The sequence below is a fragment of the Engystomops pustulosus genome, chromosome 10 (genome assembly GCF_040894005.1).
Source record: "Engystomops pustulosus chromosome 10, aEngPut4.maternal, whole genome shotgun sequence".
In the NCBI taxonomy this organism is placed as follows: Eukaryota; Metazoa; Chordata; class Amphibia; order Anura; family Leptodactylidae; genus Engystomops; species Engystomops pustulosus.
In genome coordinates this window covers 12826827-12851105 of record NC_092420.1, presented here as the reverse complement: position 1 = coordinate 12851105, position 24279 = coordinate 12826827, and the positions used below count along the sequence as shown (strand labels likewise).

The window sequence follows — 24279 nt, the reverse complement described above, 5'->3', positions numbered from 1 at the left end:
TCTACTGTATTGGTGTCCTCAGGTGCCTATACAATTTAAACAAGTGACAGAGCAGGGAGTAATAAGTTACTGCTTAAATTGTCGCATCGGCACTTTGCAAAAAATATGTGGGTTTTGGTTGTAGTTTGGGCACTCGGTGTCTAGAAGGTTTGCCATGACTGCTATAGGATGATGGGATTATCCCGTCACTTTAGCATCACATGTCCACCAGCGATCTGAACATGACTCTTCTCCTGCAAACGTTGACTCTGATCTGAGAATGATGGACAGATCTTATGCTTAGTGCGGTACTGACCCATCACACATCCTGCTGTGACTATGCACTGATTTCAAGAGAGCAACAGTCCACCAGGAACAAAGTGCAACATTACAAACAAGAAAGAAATCATCGGACATCTGAGGCTTGTACATGGGGTTAGGGAGAGGAATAATTGGACACTTTTGCTGCCAACTACTAGACACTATCATCAGATCAAGGATTGTAAACCAAACATACAGACACACTGGTGTGCGCCCCCTCTGGCAGGATCGGCTGTTCTTTAAGCTTACAAATTATGCAAATGAGCCTGAGGGGCTTCAGGCTCCATTAACTTCTATGGAGGCTGGAGCCCCTCAGACTCCTTTTTCTGAAAAACCAGGGCATAAGAAGATAAATGAAGAGCAGATCCTGCCAGAGGGGGTGCACACCAGTATGTCTGTATGTTTGGTTTACAATCCTTGATCTGGTGATAGATGTCCTTTAAGACACCAAATTTTTGGACACCAGGGAGAGGGCTACACAATCTGATAGAAGCCAATGTCTTTGCACCGTATACTAGCTCATGGATAGATAGTAGGAACAAGGAACCACCAGCACACCAGAGTAGGAAAGATACTAAATATTTGATAGGGGATAGACGTTTCTTTACAGGAGAAAAAAGAAAAAAAAACAGTAAACATTCGGGAACACCAGGGACAAATGGCAACTAACCACTGGACACTATAGCACCAAACACTAGACAGCACATAAAGGACCCAACAAATGCAGTACCATACACTAAATATCATAACTGGACACCTTGAAAAGGATAAGAAGGGCAGAGAGGACCTCTCGAAATATCAACCAACTCCCACCCCTCCCATCCTTTATCGATTGTTTTTGGTGACATTTTTATCTTGCGCTTCCACAAAATCACTGCAATAAGTTTCAGCTCTTTAGAAAGCCATGGACTGTCTGCTCCAAATTAGAGCCGCCCATTTGACAGTAGATTGTCTAATTAGCATATTCAATGCCAAAACTAATAGCACTGATTGCTTGGGAATGGCGCAGGTTTCAAGATCTCTAGAGTCAGTGGGGTAACAACTTTTAAAGGAGTGGAGTTGGTGAATGTGGTAAAAGGTCTTGTTTAAAGGGTTTTTGCCACAAAGAAAAGGTAGGCCCTATCCAGTTTCTGATCAGTTGGGGTGTCATTGCTGAGACCCCCACAGATCACGAAAATTAGTGGTCCGATGGGATTCCACGTACCTCCGTCAGACCCCTTGCCACTCCATCAGACTAATGGAGCAGACGGACGCGCATGACCATTTTGTTCCATAAATCTCCATGGAGCTGACGGAAATTGCCGAGCGCTGCGCTCACCGATCTCCGTCAGCTTCAGAGAGATTAATGGAGCAGAACGGTCATGCGCGTCCGTCTGCTCCATTAGTCATCATCATCACACTTAGTCGTTATCACGGAGACCCCCACTGATCAACAAGTTAGGCCCTATCCTGAGCCTAATGTTTGTTCGTGGGATAACCCCATTAAGGACTGGATATTGAGGATTAAAATTAAAGGGGTTTTCCAGGATTATGGTTAACCACGCTCTAGCTCTTGGATTCTGCGCCTCTCAGGTATTTCCAGGTTTTGGACATATGCGGCTGACAGAATATTCGGGAGTCAGGGGACCTGCTTCAACCAATGAGTGACCTCCTCAGACCATGGGACAACATAGGAAGTGAAGTAACCTCCTGTGGTCCAAAGAGGCTACTCACTGGTCCCATGATCTCCTAGTGCTGACCAGGGGATGGACCTGAAAAAGAACCGGAGTGAGGTGGGAATCGGGCACCACCCCATCCATTATTCTGGAAACCCCCTTTAAGGTGTCAATATTCCAAAAATCTGAACATAAAAGAAACCTTTAGTACCAAAGTGCCAGACACTAGGACTGGACTAGGACTGAGCTAAATACTAGATACCAAGGACTGGCATAAAAAAAAAATTATCTGGATACAAAACTTAGCAAAATAGTCATAACCCGATTGAATGTTTTGCCCATCTTCTTGTACTTTAGATCATTCCTGGGCATTGGGGCTCTTTAAGAAGAAACGATTTGGCCCCATGACAAGCGATTAGACGGCCGGCTATCAGAGCTTGCCTTATAAAACGCTGTAGATTAATATTTTTCGTGTTGACATTTTTTATGTCTAGTGCCCGTTAAGAACCTGGCAGCGGGGAGGGAGTTTTATGAACAGCAAATTCATACAGAAATTTTGGCACACGAGATATTATAAAAAAAAAAAAATTCCTTAACACAGCAGCACCTTTATTCAGATAGCTCAACAGAAGTCCTATGTGAGAGCGGTTACCGCAGTCCGGCCCCGCTTCCAAAACAAGGGGGGGCACGTAGATATACGAGGGCATACAGGAACACTGACGTCCTCCAGGGTTACTATATGCAATCCTTATTATCTATAAGACTTCACATATGATGGCTACATCCGGACTGATCCCTATGGGAGTCCCAGCTGCTTTATATGGAATCATATGTAAAATCCTCTCCTTGCTAGTTATGTTTGCAGCCGGACATGAAATATGCCCCTATATAGTGACAACCACTGCACTGGTAATCAATGGACCTTATTTATACCTTACAAAATCATAGAACAACTTCAAGCCGCTCACATTGAACACTACTAAATCTGCTGTTTGAAGGGTCACAGTGTCCTGGTGAGCATCATGTCACTATTTATTGTTTACCAGGAAAAGCTCCATACTCCTAGTAGTGGCCGTGTATGGTATTACACTTCAGCCTCATCAGATTCATGAAGGGAACTGAACCGTAATACTAAGATCAACTGAATGGTGGGTAGAGAGTGCAAAATTTTGAAGCCTGCTGACCTTATATTGATGGTTGGTCCTAAAAACAAGATAGATTGATAAATAAATTGGATAGATTTGATAGATATTATAAAGCTAGATTGACAAAAGATACAAACATGAATAGATAATAGAGAAAAAATAAATAGATAACAGATGAATAAATTGATGGATAGATAATAGAAACATAGAATGAAGACTGATAGATAATAGAAAAAAGATAGACGGAGAAAACAAATACATAAATAGTTAGATATGAAGACAGATAATAAAGAAAAGAGAGATGAATAGATAGATAGACATGTAATGTCCCGCTGGACGGGTCATCACAAAATTTAGCTCCATTTAGCTTCCTGGTCAGTTGTAGAGAGTTTGGCCAGCCCTTGCATGCTACCTTTACACTTCCTTCCCCTTTAAGGCTGGAGTTACCTTGTTTTCATAGGTAATAGTTGCTTCAGCTATGCTTTGCTGCCATCTACTACTCATCTGCACCTGCAGTATATCATGCCCAGTAGTGAAGGGTTAAAAGGTGATATTTTTGTTGAAACACTTGTTACATTTCCTGGTTGGGATTGGTTTGTAGCTCAGCATGCTTTGGAATGAAGTCTGTAAGAATCTATAAATAGGAGCTCATTCCAAGCTTCTGGGTCTTTCTGGGTCGGAGATTGTTGCCCAAGCAGCAGATCCAACCTGGCTCCTGATTCCAGCCTGACCGCTTGTTCCAGGCTGAGGTACTACTAAATTCCTACTCCACAACGGAATCATCACCACAGCCAACCAATCCACTTCCTTGTGTGCGCCTGCGGGAAGGACTATTATCAGCTTGTTACCTGTTGCTATGTGTACTGAGTATTCCATTAAAGAAACTGTTAGTTTTGCAAAGATTCCCATTGTCAAGTGAGATCCCTGGCTTGATGAAGGTGTTTGACACCGAAACATAGCCACTTGTTCAATAAAGATGACCTTTCTTTGAATTTGGAACCTTGGAGTACTGCCCACTTTCTACTTTTTTGTCAAAAGAGGACCAAGCCAGGACCTATAGGGGCGCTGCAACCCTCCTTTGGAGGAGTTTCTATACCGTGCTGACTTGAATTTTACTAATAGATAGATAGATAGATAGATAGATAGGAGATAGATAGATAGATAGGAGATAGATAGATAGATAGATAGATATGAGATAGATAGATATGAGATAGATAGATAGGAGATAGATAGATAGGAGATAGATAGATAGATAGATATGAGATAGATAGATAGGAGATAGATAGATAGATAGATAGATATGAGATAGATAGATAGATAGATAAATAGATATGAGATAGATAGATAGATAGATAGATAGATAGATAGGAGATAGATAGATAGATAGATAGATATGAGATAGATAGATAGATATGAGATAGATAGATAGATAGATAGATAGATAGATATGAGATAGATAGATAGATAGATAGATAGATATGAGATAGATAAATAGATAGACTGTATACTATAATGAAAACTCAATGAAATCGATAGCTATGGAATAGATAGGAGATAGACAAAGAGATGAATTGATGGATGGATGGATGGATGGACAGATAGATAGATAATATACTTCCAAAAAACTGGAAGCACTCCCAAAGATAGATGATAGATAAAAGACAGACACCTGACAAATGACTAGATAGATAGATATGAGATAGATAGATAGATAGATAGATATGAGATAGATAGATAGATATGAGATAGATAGATAGATATGAGATAGATAGATATGAGATGGATAGATAGATAGATATTGGATAGATAGATAGATAGATAGATAGATAGATAGATAGATAGATAGATAGATAGATAGACAGATATGAGATAGATAGATAGATAGATAGATATGAGATAGATAGATAGATAGATAGATAGATAGATAGATAGATAGATAGATAGATATGAGATAGATAGATAGATATGAGATGGATAGATAGATATGAGATGGATAGATAGATATGAGATGGATAGATAGATATGAGATGGATAGATAGATAGATAGATAGATAGATAGATAGATAGATAGACAGATATCAGATAGATAGATAGATATGAGATAGATAGATATGAGATGGATAAATAGATATGAGATGGAAAGATAGATAGATAGATAGATAGATAGATAGATAGATAGATAGATAGATAGATAGATAGATAGATAGATAGATGTTCATGTAATAATGTTGTCATTCATGGTCATACTAGGTGAGGACACAATGAGACCCTCTTAGTGAGAGTGACTGGGTATATAAGGCTTGTACTGTTGCACATTTTGGGATAGAAATCCTCCAGTATTTGGCGGGTCTGGTCCTGAGGCATGAACAGTAGACAGTCTCCCGCAGAGACCAATGTGCCCTGTGTTCCTTTCTCTTCAGACGTTCGCCCCCATGCTCAACAGGAAAAGGAAAACACATTTTAACAATTAACATACCACACACGAGCGGCCACCAATAATATTAAATCCCAGGGATCCGGATTCTCGGTGGAGAACGAGAGTGAGCGCGGTCGTCTCTTCTCCCTACAATGCACAGGTAAGAAAATTCATGGTGACTACATGCGGTACAGAGCGCCAGTGTATGTGCCCTCAGGCCCTGCTAAGCGCTGAGTACATACAACTTTACCAAAAGCAAATCATAAATCCAAACATTTCACTCAGAGCCAAGACTAAAAACTTCTCACAGGGAAGGAGACGTGTAAGCTCCTAATCTTGGCTCAACCTTTGGCCCAGGTACAGAGAGAGGGCGGCCATTTTGTATCATTGACTATAACAGGTACATTATAAGGTTCAGTTGGGGGTTAGGGGTGACTTTGAGTCATGAAAAACTTTGTAATATTTTAGTGTGTGTCTCTGTATGTCTAAATAAATTAACAGATGTCAATAGGCTTCTAATGAAAGAAATTGTGATCCATTGAATCAAGTGTTCTCTTTATTCATCAGAAATACAGGCAACATTTGGACACTTGGTCTTTGACAAGCACCGAGTGTGGAAACGTTGCTTGTATTTCTGATGAATAAAGAGAACACTTGATTCAATGGATCACATCGGAGCGCTGCTGCCTCTTCTTCGACCCATGCAACTAGGATCTTTCTGCAGCAGGAGCCCACCATTATGTAAGCAGGCCCGGACTGGACAGATTTGGATGCTGTCTCACACATTGGGGCACATTTACTTACCCGTCTGCTGGAGTTCACCTAAAGTGCATTGTCCGGCGATAATACACTGTGCCGCGACTAAAATCATGTGCCCGATATCGTGCATGTGTCGCTTCCCCGCTCAGGAGTGACAGAGTTCACCATCTTTTTAGTGATGCATCTAAGTGCTTGGGCTTTCGACACAATTTGAAAGTTAAATCCTGCACTCAGTCGGAATCAGTCGGATCGTCCAACAGCACGCCCCTCAATTTGTGCGCCTCAAAAGGATCACGTGCGACACAATCCCAGCGCAGACACCTGTTATATACTTGTCCAAGACGTGCAATCCCCGAAAAAGGCGAACAGGCCGACAAAAGTGGGCAGCACGACCCTTAGTAAATGAGCCCCATTGTTTTTTCTCTACAACTATGGAGTGCACTGCTCATATAATGCTACCATCCTGTACTCATATAATACTATTGTAAAGTGTTCATAAACCACCAGTAACATTGTGCAGTGTTGATATATATAACTCCACTGCACCGTGCTCATTTAATAGTATCACACAGTGCTCATATAATACTACTGCACAGTGCTCATATAATACAACTATACAGTGCACATTTAATACAATACAGTAACATATATGATACCACTGCACAGTGCTCATATAATACCACTGCATAGTGATCATATAATACTACTGCACAGTGCTCATAATACAACCATAAAGTGCTCATATAATGCAATACAGTAGCATACATAATACTGTACGGTGCTCACACACTACCACTGCACTGTGCTCATATTATACTACTGCACAGTGCTCATAATACAACCATACAGTGCTCATATAATAGTACAAAACAGTAGCATATATAATACCACTGCACAGTGCTCAAAGTTTAAATAAAACCAGCATACTATGACATAATATTAGCTTATACACTATTATATTACCGGTAGCATATACACTATATGATTTACAACTAACACTATCGATATTAAACCTTTTAGTGATCACAAAGTCTGAGTCCCAAGCCATTGAGGTGCAGCTTGCCAATGCTCCCCTACATGGATACATGAAAGGGCTCCTGACCTAACACCGCTGGATGTTTGCTGCAGTTGCATCCAGGGCCTCATCTTTCTACCTGTGACTTTTCTCTAGATTCTGTGATTTTAGAAGGAATCTGCACTGGCGCAATCTTAACGACTTGGAACATCTTCAAAATTATTTTAAACATGGAGATCTGGCCACCTGAGCCAATGGGAGCAGCTGCCCACTTCATACACCCATCGGCCTAACGACTCTCCGACTCACGCAAGGCAAATTCTGACACCTCTATAAACGCCCACGTCCTTTTACCGTAAACCACAGACTGCTGGCACAGATCCATTATCCATTAGTGAGACTTACACAGGCTCTTTAAAAATAATTCTCTAAATTTCTTTTATGTTCAATGCAATTTTATTTTTATTTATTTTTGTTTTATGATTTTTTTTTTAGCAGCAGGAAGATTCTACATGGGCCTGCTTCTTTTACTCAGACCCCATAATCTTTGTTTTGCCCCTTTTAAGACAAAGTTGGGAAATCCTGTCAATCATATGTCCTCAGAGGAATAACCTAAAGCTCTGGGGCCCAGCTGAAAAAGCTGTGATGGGGCCACCAACTATTCAGAGTAATTTGTAGTATTGTTCAAAATTGTAGTAATATGGGGGCAGAAAGACATTTTGCCCCCCTTAGGCTATAGAATGTAGGAGAAACTATAATCTCTGGAAAGCCTATGGCTATCCCCCAAATTATCCACTTTATCCCATGTTTGCCAACTTTTGGACATATAGGGTTGACCCCATATTAGATGTTACATGAATCCTTATATGATGTATATACCAGTTACAGCTCTTTTTTTGGACTTGCCCCCCAAATAAAGTGCTCATATGAGTGGATACCAGGACTCCAGTGGTCTCATTTCCCCTTTTTCCCAAACATTCTTGTAGACTTGGCATTTATGCCTAATGCTTATATACTGTAGGTACATTTTACGGGCCTATCGACCTATATATTAAGAGATTTTCACACCAAAAGTATTGTCTTTGGTCTGGTTTCATTTGATCCTAACACACAATAGGCCTCAGTGACCATAACAAACCTAATTTCTAGCCTAGTGGCCCATAGCAACCAATCACAGCACGGATTTCATTCTGTCAGTGTGGTTTAACAAATGAAAGCTGAGCTCTGATTGGTCCCTATGAGCAACAAGACAGGTCTCTCCATTAGACTGATTTCACACACAAAATGTAGATGAAAAATTACATGTTTTTCTCATGGACAAATTAAAGTCTATAAAGAAGTAAAAAAAAAAAATATACATTAAGATGTCAGAAAGTCATTGTGTGAAGGAGCCCTTATGTTCTGTATCCATAACCTACTGCTGGGTGTATATACATGACAAGAGGCTCATGATCTATCACTCATAAGGGTGTGTTCACATGTACAGTTTTTCAGCTGCAGTTTTCAATGTCCAAACCAGGAGTGGAGTGAAAAAAGAGGAGGAGGAACGCCTCTCAATGATATTCTCTCACCCATTGTGATCCACACCTGCTTTTGACTTTGAAAACTGCATCTGAAAAAATGAACATGTGAACACACCCTGAAAGATACTAGGGAAGACGTATATTTTTTGTATTTTTTTCTCTTTCCTTTTTGCGTCTTTTTGAATTTGCAAATTGTAAACGTGTTCTCCGAAGCTTGTGGAGCTTGGCAACTAATTCATGGTACTAATTTTGGTACATAATGGGGCACATTTACTTACCCGGTCCCTGCGCGATCCACGATCCGAAATGTCCGACGAGAATGAAGTCTGCTGCGGGTCACTACAAGCGTGCGCCCGATATCCTGCATATGTAGCTTCCTTGATCAGGTTCACCATCTTCTTCCCGGTGTATGTAAGTGTTTGGCTTGCGACGGTTGTCCGACGGCCCTCCCCCCAATTTCTGACGCATAAAAGCCGGTGCCAAAATCCGAACGCGTGCGCCAGAAACCTCTTTTAAATCCCTGTCCCAGCGGCGCAAAACAGAATTCGTCAGGATGTCTGACGAAAGTGTGGTCCTCGGGTTAAATGAGCCCCAATGTATCACTGATTTGCACCTAAAAGTTACAAATACACTCCAGCCCCCACCAGGCGTAGGCAGCTGTTTTGTATATAGGCTGTGCCAAAAATTCTGCAAAAAAAAAAAAAAAATCACTATTTATCCAAAAGAAAATCAGCCCAAACATAAATCAAAGGGCAGTAAAAATAAAAAAATAAAAAAAACATTAATTGCAACTTTGTCTGTCACCATTACTATCAGGAACAACCCCATACTGTGTGTATTTGTCAGCAGCACATCACTCTGTTTACACACCCAACATGCTGCAGCCAAATCAGACGCAGCCAACCCGCAGTGATTTATTGATATATTGCAAATCCCATCCACACGCTGCGTAACAAAAACCTGCAGGATGAATTTAAGTGTGGACAGCAAATTTTGCAAGACATTAGAAATGAAGACTGTACTAAAAATTTATAGATAATTGTATCAATACGGCATTTTGGGGAAAAAAATCAAGTTTATTTCTGACACCTTTGAAATTCTGGGAGTGGTGCAAGGGTTAAGTACAAAAATATCCATCAGCTCATGTGCTATAAAAGCGAGGAATGGGTAAACATAGTCTGTGTCCACAGCAGGCTAACAGTGCTATGCTCGCAGCTGTCAGCCAAAAACCTATCAGTCAGACAAGACTAAATCTGGCTTCCTCACAAACACTCCCCGCAGCAGCAGCTTGACGTTTGTCAATTGTAACAAAACACTGTAGGACTGCGAATACAAAATATGGGGGTATGTAATGATGATCATGTCAATGTAAACGACACAGCTGGCAGAAAAGATGGCGTGAAAAAAATCGTACACGCAATATGGCCGCCCACGCGAGCGAACGGGAGGAGCGCTGACTGTGCACTTTCTAAGCCAAAGTGACGGGGAACTCGCAGCTGTTTCGAGGCATCCATGTTTAGCCCAGATAATGCTACGACTTGGCACTGATCTTTGTGGTAATCGCCTGATCAACAACACACTCTAGTGAATTATCTCCTGTAGTGGTTGCGATTCACAGAAATTATCCGTGTGTCTGGCGTTGGCACAGCTTCTATGCCAGTCGTGGGGCGCCATCCAACACGTATAGTCACTGTGTCACAGCTGTGAAACTGGAGTGCGCTGGTCTAAGCAAATTCTTTCAAAAAAACAGAGATGACAACACTTCATGTCCCTATACACTGGCCATTCAGTGTTATCATAGGGGCTTTGGTCTTTCTGGAAATTGATAAGAATCCGTTATTTGTCGTTGGTTGTTGTGAAATCCAGAGTGAGCTGCCAAAGTATCGGATGTGTTGTCATAGGCCGGCGGCACAAGTGGCGTTTTGAACCCGTTTTTGGGCTGTTTTTAAGCAGTCCGTTAAAAAAACGCATCCGTTTTTTGACCTCTTTTAAATAAGGTAATTGGTAAAACTGTTTAAAAACAGATGCGTTTATTAACGGACTGCTTAAAAGCGGCCCAAAAATATGTTCAAAATGCCACGTGTGCCCCCGGCCTAAGTCAGGATTGTGAGAATTGATTTATATTCCTGAAGTGCAGCTTCTCCAAGTTTATCGAAGAGGTGTCCTCACACTGCTGTGCTCTTATTTCTCTGCATTGAGCTACTCAATGTAAGATGTAAATTGCTTCTTATAATTCATTAATTAATTCCTTTATTTATATAGCGCACACAGATTACGAAGCGCTGCACAGAACTTGCCAAATCAGTCCCTGTCCCCATGGGGCTCACAATCTAATCAACCTACCAGTATGTTTTGGAGTGCATACTGCATATATACATCATAGTATACATTATATACATATTATGCTGGACATGTGCAGTACAATATAGATATAATGGTGCACATCCTCCATTCTTTATTGTGTCAGGTCTGATGACGGGGCCCCCTGACACTGCAGGCCCCATAGCGGCTGCTATGGCTGCTACCACTGTAGTTACGCCCCTGGCCCCTATTACTGTGTTATCCTTCACCATGCTTTACCCTGCATCTACACCTAAAGTTCAGCAAGTGTTTAGAAACAAAATAAACTTCAATATTTCCCATTAATTCACAATTTTGGACACTTTATACGCAGGACCCTCATTACATGTCACACTAAGAAAACGTATACTTGTATATGCTGCGAGCCTTTCATATCCCTGTCTCTAGGAGATTTATAACCAAGTAAAACAGGCCTGAAGTATGGAGGCCGGAGTGAGGAAGGAGACTTTTTTTTTTTCCCGTTTTTTGGAATGTGTGCAGAACCTGCATGATTTCATACTACAGAAACAATCACGGTGACAAATTAGGTATTCACTGACAGCTGGGGATTTGCTGGAGCAAAGATCTGAGAGGGGAAATTCTGCTGAGCGTGGGCCCAGGTACCTGGAAAAACACAGCGCGGGAGTGGGTTTCATGGAGGAAGCACGTCCATCCCGCAAACAAGTTCTGTGGCTGCGCCTTATAAATAGAAATGTTCTACATAATTACAGGCTGTGGGTTGTCTGGATTTTTATGCTAAAAGGGGCATTAAAGGGACTGTCTGGTTGACATATTATAGAATTAAAGGAGTATTCCAGTTCTAATCACTTATCCTTTATTTACAGGACAGGCAATAAGTTATAGCTGAATGGTGGGGGTCCTCCGCTGATCATGTGATCTCTTAAATCTATGGAGTGGCTGGTTTCATTGATTATCTATCTATGGCAATGATTATAACCCTAGATGTTATCTTTAGAAGTAGCCGATCATTGGTTTTGGGGTTCCAAGGACTAGTGGGGTCCTAGTGGTGGACACCCACCAATCTGCAAGTTATCCAATATGAGATAAAGTAAATCGAGCATGATGAACAAGACATCCTGACAATATTAATCTACTTTCTTTTAAAATCAACTTTTTAAATTATGCTAATGTATCAGAAGGACTCTGTCAGGCATTACCAGAGCCCCTCCGTGTTGTAGCTTCAAAGGCTGTTGCAATGAGCAGGGAAAATTCAGATGGTGAACCAGATCACTGGCCATGGAAAGGATAGTCTTCCATCTGTATTCTTTTTAGATACAAATCATATTAAAAGGCGAGGGTCAGCACTTTAAATCCTTAAGATGTCGGTTTTCAGCTTTATAAACTGGATAAGAGCGAAAAAGCAGTACAGAGAATCTGACGCGTTTTTTAACCTTCTTTGTCCTTAGTCATAAAATGTGCAGGAGCACGTATCACCCTCCTCCCTGCTCTCTCAGCACTTCCCCCTCCCTCTGCCTACTGTAATCACACAGCAGAGGAGAATGTTTCAGCACATTGGGAAAGGGAAGTGCTCCTGCACAGTGTAACGGTCTGTGATGCTACAACATGGAGTGGCCCTTCTGGCTCATTAGCAAAATTAAAGGTTGATTATAGAAGGAAGGAGGCCATGGATAACAAATACAAGAAGATTGTATTGCTGATTTGGGTAAGATAGACTGAAAATCCAATTTGCCAAACATCTGGGGGGATGTCTATAATATAGCTGAATGCATGATACCAGGAAAATAGTATAAATAATACCCACATTTTTTAGAAATTGCTCAAAATTATAGACACTCTCCAACTCTTATGGCTGGTACATGAATCAAGGACTATTGTGCCACTATATACGCCCGGTACATGTAGGGGGCACATATAGGGGATCCGGCTTCTGCTCCCAGCTGGACGCAATGTCAGATGGAAATGGCCGCCTCTGCCCACCTTAGAATAACTGCTAAAATAAGATGTGTTGGGTTTGGCACGAGAACCTCACACCGTGCAGAATAAAGACGAATTTCATCTCCCTGGGAAGTCACATTTCTATTTTTTTTCTTTCCCTATGAACAATGCGGCAGTGTATATAGTGAATAATGGCCCTGTGCAACGCCATATACTGACGCCTTATACGAAAATTATATTGACAGACGCAAGAGGAACGCCGTCAACCTGTGGCTTCATCAATAGGAGAACACATTTCCTGCTAAACTATAACTTGGTCTTCATATAAAATCACTTCACTGCATCAGCCAAAAAAACAAAGCTGAAAAAACATCTAAAAAAAAATAATAATAATAATAAGAGGTCAAATCATCTATTTATTTATCCATTGATCCATCCATCTCTCTCTCTAATACATGTATATCCTTTCTATCTTGGAGTGTTGCTTATTTTTCTTTGGATATTTTGGAGGGACCTTATCTGCCCGGTCTCGGATTGCTGTGCACCCACCCATATATGGGTTTGTACATTGTACTGCTTGGAATTTTTTGCATGCATCTTCTTTCTATCCATCTTCTACTTATCTCTTAGGCCCCTTGTACACTAGCGTTTTTCACGCGCAAGTTCTGCGCGTGCTTTTGACGCACGGAACTTGCATTGCACTCTGTCCCATTGTTTCCAATGGGCTTGTCCTTACATGCGTTTGTTTTGACCCGCACCAAAATCGCAGCATGCTCTACTTTTGCGTTTCACGCGTGTTTTTCACTCCCCATTCAAGTCTATGGAGACGTATCAAAAATGCATTGCACTCGCGAGCATTGCAAGTGCAATGCGAGTGCAATGTGTTTTGAACGGATGGGTTGCTAGGTGATGTGAAACAAAGTCATGAAGTACCAATTTAAGAAGGATGTGATTTAAAAAACGCGCGTGAAAAATGCACCAAAAACGCAAGAAAAAACACGAAAACACGCGCATGAAAAAACCAAAAACGCTAATGACTCCAAGGAAAAAAGGACCAAAAACGCAGCCAAAAACGTCATTTTTTCACGCATTGCACCCTGACGTGAACTGCAACGTGAGTGTGGAAGGGGCATTACACTCTTCTTTCTATTTAACAACCATCTTTCTACCTACATAGATATCTATTTAACTTGCCACCAAATATCCAGCAGCGTAAGACTAAATTGTTTACAGGTGGGTGCACATAAGGGGTCCTCTAAAGCAGTACTCCAAAAGTGATGATATAAGTGGAAAAAGTGGTTCTTTTCTTCCGCCTGTTATGGAAATCACTTACATGATTGCTTTTGTAGTCATGTTCTTTTCTTCTATCATCTATCTATCCATTTATTTGTCTCATATCGATCTATTTATCTCCTATGCATTGATCTAGCACGCTCACTCACCTGTATCATATCGATTCATTTATCCATCTAAATGTATATCTTCTATTTACATCTATCTTTCATTTATCTACCCTATATCCATCCATCTCCTATCTATCTATCTATGTTATATCTATCTATCTCATATCTATCTATCTATCTCCTTCCTATCTATCTATCTCCTATCTATCTATCTATATATCTATCCATCTATCCCATATCTATCTATCTATCTATCTATCTATCTATCTATCTATCTATCTATCTATCTTATATCTATCTCATATCTATCCCATATCTATCTATCTATCTCATATCTATCTATCTATCTATCTATCTATCTCTTTCCTATCTATCTATCTCCTATCTATCTATCTATCTATCTATCCATCTATCCCATATCTATCTATCTATCTCATATCTATCTATCTCATTCTATCTATCCCATATCTATCTATCTATCTATCTATCTCATATCTATCTATCTCATATCTATCTATCTATCTATCTATCTAATATCTACCTATATCATATCTATCACATATCACGTATCTATAAATCTAAGTATTCATCCACCCCATATCCATTTATCTGTCTATCGCTTCTACCTTTTATATATCCTTCCATCTTCTGTATATTTCCCTCTCTACCTTTCCTTTCCTATCAAACCACCTATCATCAGCTCATATCATGTTCATTTGCCCTCCAGAGCTGTGGTTGGGATCACATCAATGTCTATAAAGGGTCACCTTCTGATTAGTAGCGTTAATGTATTGATGTTTCTGTGATCAGTGAAATAGCTGAAATCCGCTCACAAGTAATGTATAACATATCGCTTCTATCTATTACATAAAGATAATAGTCCTATGACACCTAGCGCTGCTCAGCAATGACTCACAAATCCATAATCCACTGACACATGGGACACGAAGCCAATGAGACATTGACATCTGGGGTCGATATACAATTATACAAGTGGTTTACACTAATAATGAAATCCTGACATTAACTGTGGACCTTTCACCTCTCCCGACATGTCTGTTATAGGAAATTCTTGTATTTCCCATGAAATGACAATACTGGAGCTTCTTTTCTTATAACTCTGTGTTGTAGTGTTCCTCTGTTATTCCTCTAGGAAATGTATTAATATGCATTTTTCTGCTGACACTGTAGGAATATTTCTTTAACTGGTAACGCCCAGTTGTCAATGTATTCATTAATTTCTAGGTGGCATCAGAGAGGATCATAAGAACATAACTTATGGAGATGAGGAATTCAATTATCTTCTAAAATAGACATATCAGTAAAGAAGACAGGCCCTACTTAAAGGGGTGGTCCTTAAAGATCCACAGCTATCTTTAAAAGTAACCCTTGAGACTGCGTTCTGCACCTCCCATCCCCATTATCAATTCAGACTTCAAAGGTTTCCATTAGCGAGTCATTGAACATTGAAACTTTTAGGTACATGGCAACCCTAATAGTTGATACTTTTTACAATTGGCACACAGTTATAGTTATAATATCCAACTGGGCATATAAGCAATGGTGCCAAGCCAACGGTATACAAACACTTGGAAAGTTGGCCTCGTAAAGCTACATTAGTCTATAGGAGTCCTACAACTATACAAGCTGACATTGGCAGGGTGACACATGACATCACAACAATAACACAATCCCGCACTAATACAATGACTCTCCAACCACAAATCTTGACCCATTCACCCTGGAGCCCTACAGCTAGAATTCTAGAACAATGAACATTGATAATTGGGCATCAAGAAACTTTCATTTTTTGACACTAAAACATTGATAAATTTGCCCCATTTCCTTGAACATAGATCTGCTGACCAATGGAGCTATGAAATAATAGTACATACAGAGGCAGGGACCCAGAACAATGATAATCCGATAGTTCTCATCTTAGAACAAAGACATGCAGATAATCGGGTTTCTTTTACAGTTTTCTATGTGCTGGTGCTTTGGATTACAAGATCAATGGTAAATTGAGAGATCCGACTACTGAACATTGAGATACAGATATAGAGGATCCTAGAACAATCCCATGATGGTATTGAGTGTCCTAGAACAATCCCATGATGGTATTGAGTGTCATAGAACAATCCAGTGCTGGTATTGAGTGTCCTAGAACAATCCCGTGTTGGTATTGAGTGTCCTAGAACAATCCCGTGTTGGTATTGAGTGTCCTAGAACAATCCCATGTTGGTATTGAGTGTTCTAGAACAATCCCATGCTGGTATTGAGTGTCCTAGAACAATCTCATGCTGGTATTGAGTGTCCTAGAACAATCTCATGTTGGTATTGAGTGTCCTAGAACAATCTCATGCTGGTATTGAGTGTCCTAGAACAATCCCATGCTGGTATTGAGTGTCCTAGAACAATCTCATGCTGGTATTGAGTGTCCTAGAACAATCTCATGTTGGTATTGAGTGTCCTAGAACAATCTCATGCTGGTATTGAGTGTCCTAGAACAATCTCATGTTGGTATTGAGTGTCCTAGAACAATCCTGTGTTGGTATTGAGTGTCCTAGAACAATCTCATGTTGGTATTGAGTGTCCTAGAACAATCCTGTGTTGGTATTGAGTGTCCTAGAACAATCTCATGTTGGTATTGAGTGTCCTAGAACAATCCTGTGTTGGTATTGAGTGTCCTAGAACAATCTCATGTTGGTATTGAGTGTCCTAGAACAATCCCGTGTTGGTATTGAGTGTCCTAGAACAATCCCGTGTTGGTATTGAGTGTCCTAGAACAATCCCATGTTGGTATTGAGTGTCCTAGCACAATCCCATGTTGGTATTGAGTGTCCTAGCACAATCCCGTGTTGGTATTGAGTGTCCTAGAACAATCCCATGCTGGTATTGAGTGTCCTAGAAAAATGCTAAGAAGAGCGACCTAGAATTAGGATCTGCTGATAGAACAAGGACAAACTGACCATGTGCTCCTTCAAGATTTGCCGACCGTTTGGGGGTCTTAGAGTAATTTAAGAATGAAAGCTGGGCGGCACGGTGGCGGAGTGAGTAGCACTTCTGCCTTGCAGCACTGGGGACCTGGGTTCGAATCCCACTCAGGTCAACATCTGCAAAGAGTTTGTATGTTCTCTCCATGTTTGCGTGGGTTTCCTCCGGGTACTCCGGTTTCCTCCCACACTCCAAAACATACTGTTAGGCTGTTTAGATTGTGAGCCCCATGGGGACAGGGACCAATTTGACATGCTTGTGCAGCGCTGCGAAATCTGTGTGCGCTATATAAATAAAGAATTATTATTATTATTTATTAAAGTTGTGAAACCTTGAACAATAACCTAAAACCCCTGTCTGTACAGAAATGCCATACGAATCCTAGGGATCCAGGACCAGAATAAGACAGGGGATTCTAAGTCATCCTTCACAAAGGCTTTATTGATACCTTCACCACTTGGACCACCAGTGGCGCTATTTTGCACCAGAGATGTTAGTATAACCCATTTTATCACTGCAGACCACAATTTAAGCACAAAACGCCCCACAAAACCACAGACCACCGGGGCTGTTGTCATTAACCTCTGCCACTACCCCAGACCACCAGAGATATTTGCATTTTTGGTCACAGATATATGGTACAAACCAATACATGACCTAACCACAGAAATTAGTAAACTTTTAATCACTTGGTTTACCATGAAAACTATTTCTGCACAGAAGCCCTCAGTTGCCCGTGAGGGGCAAAAGTCTCCAAAAGTCGCAATCGGCTGTAAGCGAATTTCTATGCCTGGTCAGGGGGTGGGAAAATTTGTAACTTTTTGATGACTTTTCTAAAAAGTTGCAACTTCCACATCTGAATTCAGGCGATAGCTGAGAGAACACTGCAGAAAACTAGGCAATGGCGAAGGGAGACTGTCTTAGGTGCAAAAAAAGTTGCAAATGAGCACATGTATCACGAAAATTCACAACAAATAAAGAAAAAAGAAAGACACAAGTTTGATACATGTGCCCCACAGGCTAACCTATAGGGGACACAAACAAATACTAAGGTCACCTTTTGAAGACAAGTGGTTGTAAGACAATAAGGCCTCTTTGACACTTGCGTTACAGATCACGTCAGAGTCTGATCAGGGAGCGATCAGGGTTTGGTCAGTGAAAAACTGAAATTTTTCATCAGAGTTCAATCAGTTTTCAGGCAGAGTTTGCTCAGTTTCTCAGTTTTTCACGTACCTTTTTTTTTGGCAATTTCTATAACGCGCATGCAAAGAACTCAGGTCTCAGCTCTATCTTTTCTATGGCAATTGACGCGTGAAAAACGCATTGCACTTGCATTGGACTTCCAGCTGTCTCAGTGTGCGATGCGTTTTTGATGCGTCTCCATAGACTTGTATGGTGCGTTTTTCTCACGCATGACTTGCAGAAGTAGAGCATGCTGAGATTTTAAATGAGCGTTAAAAAACATGCGCGTGTGTGCGTGAAAAAGAATGCAAGTCTGAAAAGACCCATTGGTTACAATGGGTCAGAGTGCAATGCAAAATCTGCGCGTCAAAAGCATGCGCAGGACACACATGTGAAAAACGCGAGTGTGAAAGGGGCCTAACATACTGGTACTATTGATCCTTCATAAATGACTGATAGAACAAGGATACCTTGACCCTAGGATTCATATAAGACCTTAAACTACCGTAATATAATTTTCTGGCCCTTTAACAGTCCAAAAATAGCAATGACTTCAGCTGGATATATACTAGCCTTTAGGATATAACCACATGAATACACAATGATACTAAGCATAACTGATGGGTGATACACAACAGTAGTGAAGGGAACCTGTCAGCGGGTGTGACCATGTAGACTGCAGCCAGAGTGAAATATTGGGGCAGATTTACTTACCCGGTCCATTCGCGATCCAGCGGCGCGTTCTCTGCGGTGGATTCGGGTCTGGCCGGGATTCACTAAGGCAGTTCCTCCGACGTCCACCAGGTGTCGCTGCTGCGCTGAAGTTCCCCGGAATGCACTCAAGTTCACCGGCCTATTCCTAGTGAAGGTAACTGCAAGCTCCGCAACACTTTTTTTTTTTTAATGCGGCGGTTTTTCTGAATCCGTCGGGTTTTCGTTCAGCCACGCCCCCCCATTTCCGTTGCGTGCATGCCAGCGCCGAAGCGCCACAATCTGATCGCATGCGCCAAAATCCCAGGGCAATGCAGGGAAAAATCGGCGCAAAGTGTTATTCGGGTAACACTTCGGGAAAACGCGAATCAGGCCCTTAGTAAATGACCCCCATTGTCCCTGGAGACATGTGTAATCATACTTTTCTGAATGTAGTTAGTGGAAGTAGGAGTGTTAAATATGGATTTATATTCCAGGATTATAGCTTTTCCAAGTGGACTGGGGTTGTCCTCACACTGCTTTGCTCTGTGCATTCAGACCCACTCTCTTCCGCTCTGAGTACAAACTGTAGCAGGCTTCTGCTTGGATACTGGATACAGTAAGTCGTTCAGAACCGAAGGGGAAGTGCTGTGGAGTAGCTTTATGCAGAGAGCTAAGAGAACAGCAGTGTGAGGACATACCCCCAGTATGATTAAATAATTCTTCAGGGCTGTGACTTTACACTGTTAAAACTCCTCCAAGTTTCCAAAATAATTTTGGTCCCACTATATAAATGTGTTCTGCAGTTGGATATATGGATTCCACAAAATTTCTACATAGTATCAATGGATCCTGACATTGAGGTCAATGTATCGATACCAAACATGCTACAATCAGTGTTACAATGTTGCAATCCGAACCACAAACAACAACAAAGCCACAGATCTATAGATCAACAGAGGAATCCTGCACCTTAACACTTTCCTTCCCTGAAGACATGGAAAACCAGCAGGGACTGGAGAGAGGTTTTCCTTCCCACCCCACCGAGTGTGACAAACGTCACTGCAGGCGTCAGTAATCCCCGCCTGACAGGCGATAAAACCACAAGAACCTCCACTTTCCCTTTCATATTATCCCCTTTTTCTGTTAAATCACTGCCAGGCACATACTATCCCACAAGGAATCCACATTTCTTCTTCAGCCTTATTTGGAAAAAGACTTTGGCGTGAGGACTATAAAAAAAAAAAATCATGAATTGTCTATGAAGCGCTCAATACAATTATTGAGAATGAGGCAAATTGTCCAAAAACGCTCGGCATTGTTCTATGTCATCACTTTAGGGGCTGATTTATCAATTATACAACCCATGCTCTGGCCCTGGAGCCTAATGTGTCCTAAAGGTCCCTTGACGCCATATGAGTAGAGCAATGTATAGTACAGGACACTGGGGTGCCTCGCTAGAGAGTACAGGGGGTATTAGTTGAATTTAGGCTCAAAAGCCAAAGTTCCATTAACCATATAAGAGGAATACAGTAAGTCTCTCCAGGCCCCATATGAGATAACTGGTAAATAACGCACCAATTTTGGAGGTTGGGTCCTGTTACAGAGTGTAAGTGTACATTAGTGATAGGAAGTCCGGCTCTTCTTAGCGAGCTGGCTCATTAGGCTCTGCTCACTAAGAAGAGCCGGCTCTTTTGGCTCCTGAACGGCTCCCTATTAAATATATAATAGGAAGCCACTGGCCAACTCCACTTTTAACACGATTTTATCGGGTTAAAGGGGGCGTGGTGAGCCATTTAGGGCGGAGTTTAGTGAGCCGGCTCACATCGTTCACGCGAATGAGCCGGCTCTTTGTGCCGGGTCGTTCGCGAACGACCCATCACTAGTGTACATGTTGCATCTAGACACATATTTGGGGTCCTGTTACAGATTATTAGGATATTTGTTGAGTCTAAGACTTGGAGCCTAAATAAGCAAAAGAACCCAAATCAGGAAATCATATTCAGTGTCCTATTACATGTTTTATGTTTTTAACCCCATATGAAGAGAACAGTCAATAATACATCATATTTGGGGACTAGTTATGAAGTTTATGTGTAGCATATAGGCCCTGGAGGCTAAGGGTCCTAAAGGTCCTTTGACCCCCATATGAGAAAACCAGTAAATGATACATCCCATTTGAGGACCTTGTTGCAACCTATAGGGGATATATGTTCTAGGCTCAAAATCCTAAGTAGACCCTTAGACGACCCACAAGATTCTTGACTCATAAAGAGGAAATCAGCAAATGATAGTAATAGTTGCATTTAGACTAAAAGTCCCCTGACCTTGGGAAGATTATATTTGGGGGTCCTAATGTAGAATGTAGGAGTATGTGTGACATCGAGGTCTCAGAGCCTTAGTAGGTCATCAGGCCTCGTACACCATATTCATGGAATTGTTATACTTTTGTGTGTTGCATCTAGGCCCCGGAGCCTAAAGGGACATAAAGGTCCTTGAACTCATGTGAGGAGACTTGTAAATACATCATATTTGGGGACCCTGTTATAGAGTATGTGTTACATTTCGTCCCTGGATCCTTAGTAGGACTAATGGTTATTATGGGAGATTTATCAAAAGTGTCTGAGCGCTAAACTGTTCTAGTTGCTTATCACAGCCAATCAGAGCTCAGCTTTCATTTTATAAACTGCTTTGGGAAAATGAAAGCTGAGCTCTGATTGATTGCCGTGAGCAACTAGAATAGTTTTGCTCTCAGACACTTCTGATAAATCTCCCCCTTATATGGGGAGACCATATTTGGGGATCCTATTGTAGAATGTAGGAGTATGTGTTGCATCAAGGTCCTAGAGCTTTACTAGATCCCTAAAAGTCCCTTTACACCATACACCCTATTCCGGGAACTGTTATGAGTTTTTGGTGTTGCATCTAGGCCCCAGAGCGTAATGGGGCACTAAGGTCTCTTGACCCCATAGGAGCAGACTTGTAAATAATACATTATATTAGGACCCTGTTACAGAGTATACGATGCTTTTAGGTCCTGGAGGATTTGGTGCCCTACAGGACCCCATGTAAAGACACCATGAAATAATATTTCGGGGCCTTGATTGAGATAAGTCATTGGGGCTCATTTACTTACCCGGTCCAGTCGCGATCATGCGGCGCGTTGTGCGACATGGATTAGGGTCTGCCGGGATTCACTAAGGTCATGCATCCGAAATCCAGCATGTGTCGCTGCTGCGCCGAGGTCCGCCGGAGTCCACCTTCTTCTTCCTGGTGCATGTGAGTGCGTGACCTTGCGACACAATTAGTTTTTTTAAATTCTGCAGTTTTTCCGAATCCGTCGGGTTGTCCGACAGCCACGGCCCCTGATCTCTGTTGCGTGAAAGCCGGCGCCGATGCGCCACAATCTGGTCGTGTGCGATCCCCCAAAATCCCGGTGCAATTCGGCGCAATATGGAAATATTCAGGAAACCCAACGAAAGTGCTGCGTTCGGACCCTTAGTAAATGAGCCCCATTGGGGTCCAGACACTGATATGAGTGGGGACCACCAGCTATTCCTCAGCAATGTCTTGCATTGTCCTCCAGCAGCAGAGGTGTTAATTTTTGCCGTATTTCGCCTTGTTATTATAAGGATGCCCTTTGACACGGGACATTATAGAGCAGACATTGTTTCCACAGAGAAGCTAAAGAAACCTGGTTGTAAATATTTGTCCCTAACACAAGACCCCACTGCTCGGCCGAGCCCACAGCTGACAGACGTGTCTGAGGGCAACTGGGAAAAATAATTCCTGCTACTTCCCAAAATTTATGGGCAGGAAGAAAAAAAAGAGGCCTTATACCATATAATACCCATTTATGGGGCCAGACAAGAGGGTCGCAGTCTAGAAGTCATCATCACAGCCCCATAAATAACCCTAAAGACCATGTCTTCCTACAGCGACTGCGAATCATGCAGCGGTGTGACTTTTTCTGCACCTGGGAAAGCTGGGTGGCAAGCAGTATGGCCGACACAAGCTCCATCATGAGCGGTCACACAACTATTCTCTGTCTCTGAATGTAAAAATGCCTAAATGTTTGCTGAAACATCCCCCTTATACGTGTCACTGCCAAAATATACCTTTCAGGAGTCTGGGAAAGCTAGGTGATAAAGGTAGCAAAGCTGGGTGACAGTTCTTGAACCCCTAACATCCACAAGATTAATTTGCTATTCAAGACATAGGAAAAGCTGGGTGATAACCATAATGGAGAATGAATGCATTGTTACCTAGTTTTCCAGGATTCTGTAAAAGTAAGATTTAACATTCAGGATTCTAGGAAAGGTGAGTGACATTCTTTTAAAATTTATGAAAATAATTGTAGCTATAACCAAACTTGACTTGATTCCTGAAAGGTAAATCTGCACAGTTATTTGATAAAATGTCACGTCCACATTTCATGGGGAGGCTTACTCTTCAGGAGACCAGGAAAGCTGGGTAGCTGTAGCTGTAATGCTAACCATGTTCATAGTAACCCAGCTTAACCTGAATCCTGAAAGATAAATCTGCAGAGCTATTTAGTAATATAGCTTCTTACTATATCTTCTGGAAAAGCTGGGTGATAATCACAGAGTTTACTGTTTAGTGATTCATCATGTATGTACCATTCAGGTGTCTGGAAAAGGGAAAAGATATAGCAGCCGCTATATAGCAGCACCCAACTTTTCTGTAATCCTGAAAAGCAGAACGGTTTACCATTTAGACAGATTATATTATGCAGAAATCTGGAAATGCTGTGTGTCAACTTTTAAGCCATTTTGATTGTCACTCAGCTTTCCTTGATTCCTGTACGGCAAATTTGTTATTTTTTTTAAAAATCCTCCTTAGTTGCAGTTGCATAACCGTTCAGAAGTTGAGGAAGGCTGAAAGACAATTTCAGTCTAGCGTGAATTGTCACCCAGCTT

At 41.5% G+C, this 24279-nt stretch overlaps 1 protein-coding gene and 1 long non-coding RNA gene across 6 annotated transcripts in view; both read right to left on the bottom strand.

Moving 5' to 3' along the window:
- The window catches only part of LOC140104586 (uncharacterized), a 344594-nt gene that overhangs the window by 210350 nt on the left and 109965 nt on the right, over positions 1-24279 (bottom strand). The window lies entirely within an intron of this gene.
- PDZRN3 (PDZ domain containing ring finger 3) overlaps positions 1-24279 on the bottom strand; it is a 203760-nt gene that overhangs the window by 177315 nt on the left and 2166 nt on the right. For 2 of the 4 annotated variants that reach the window (XM_072128171.1, XM_072128172.1), the window contains exon 2: positions 5577-5663. The exons of the other annotated variants lie outside the window; for them this stretch is intronic. In XM_072128171.1, coding sequence (XP_071984272.1) covers positions 5577-5663 — 87 coding nt within the window. The remainder of the gene's footprint in view (positions 1-5576; positions 5664-24279) is intronic. 4 annotated transcript variants of the gene reach the window in all.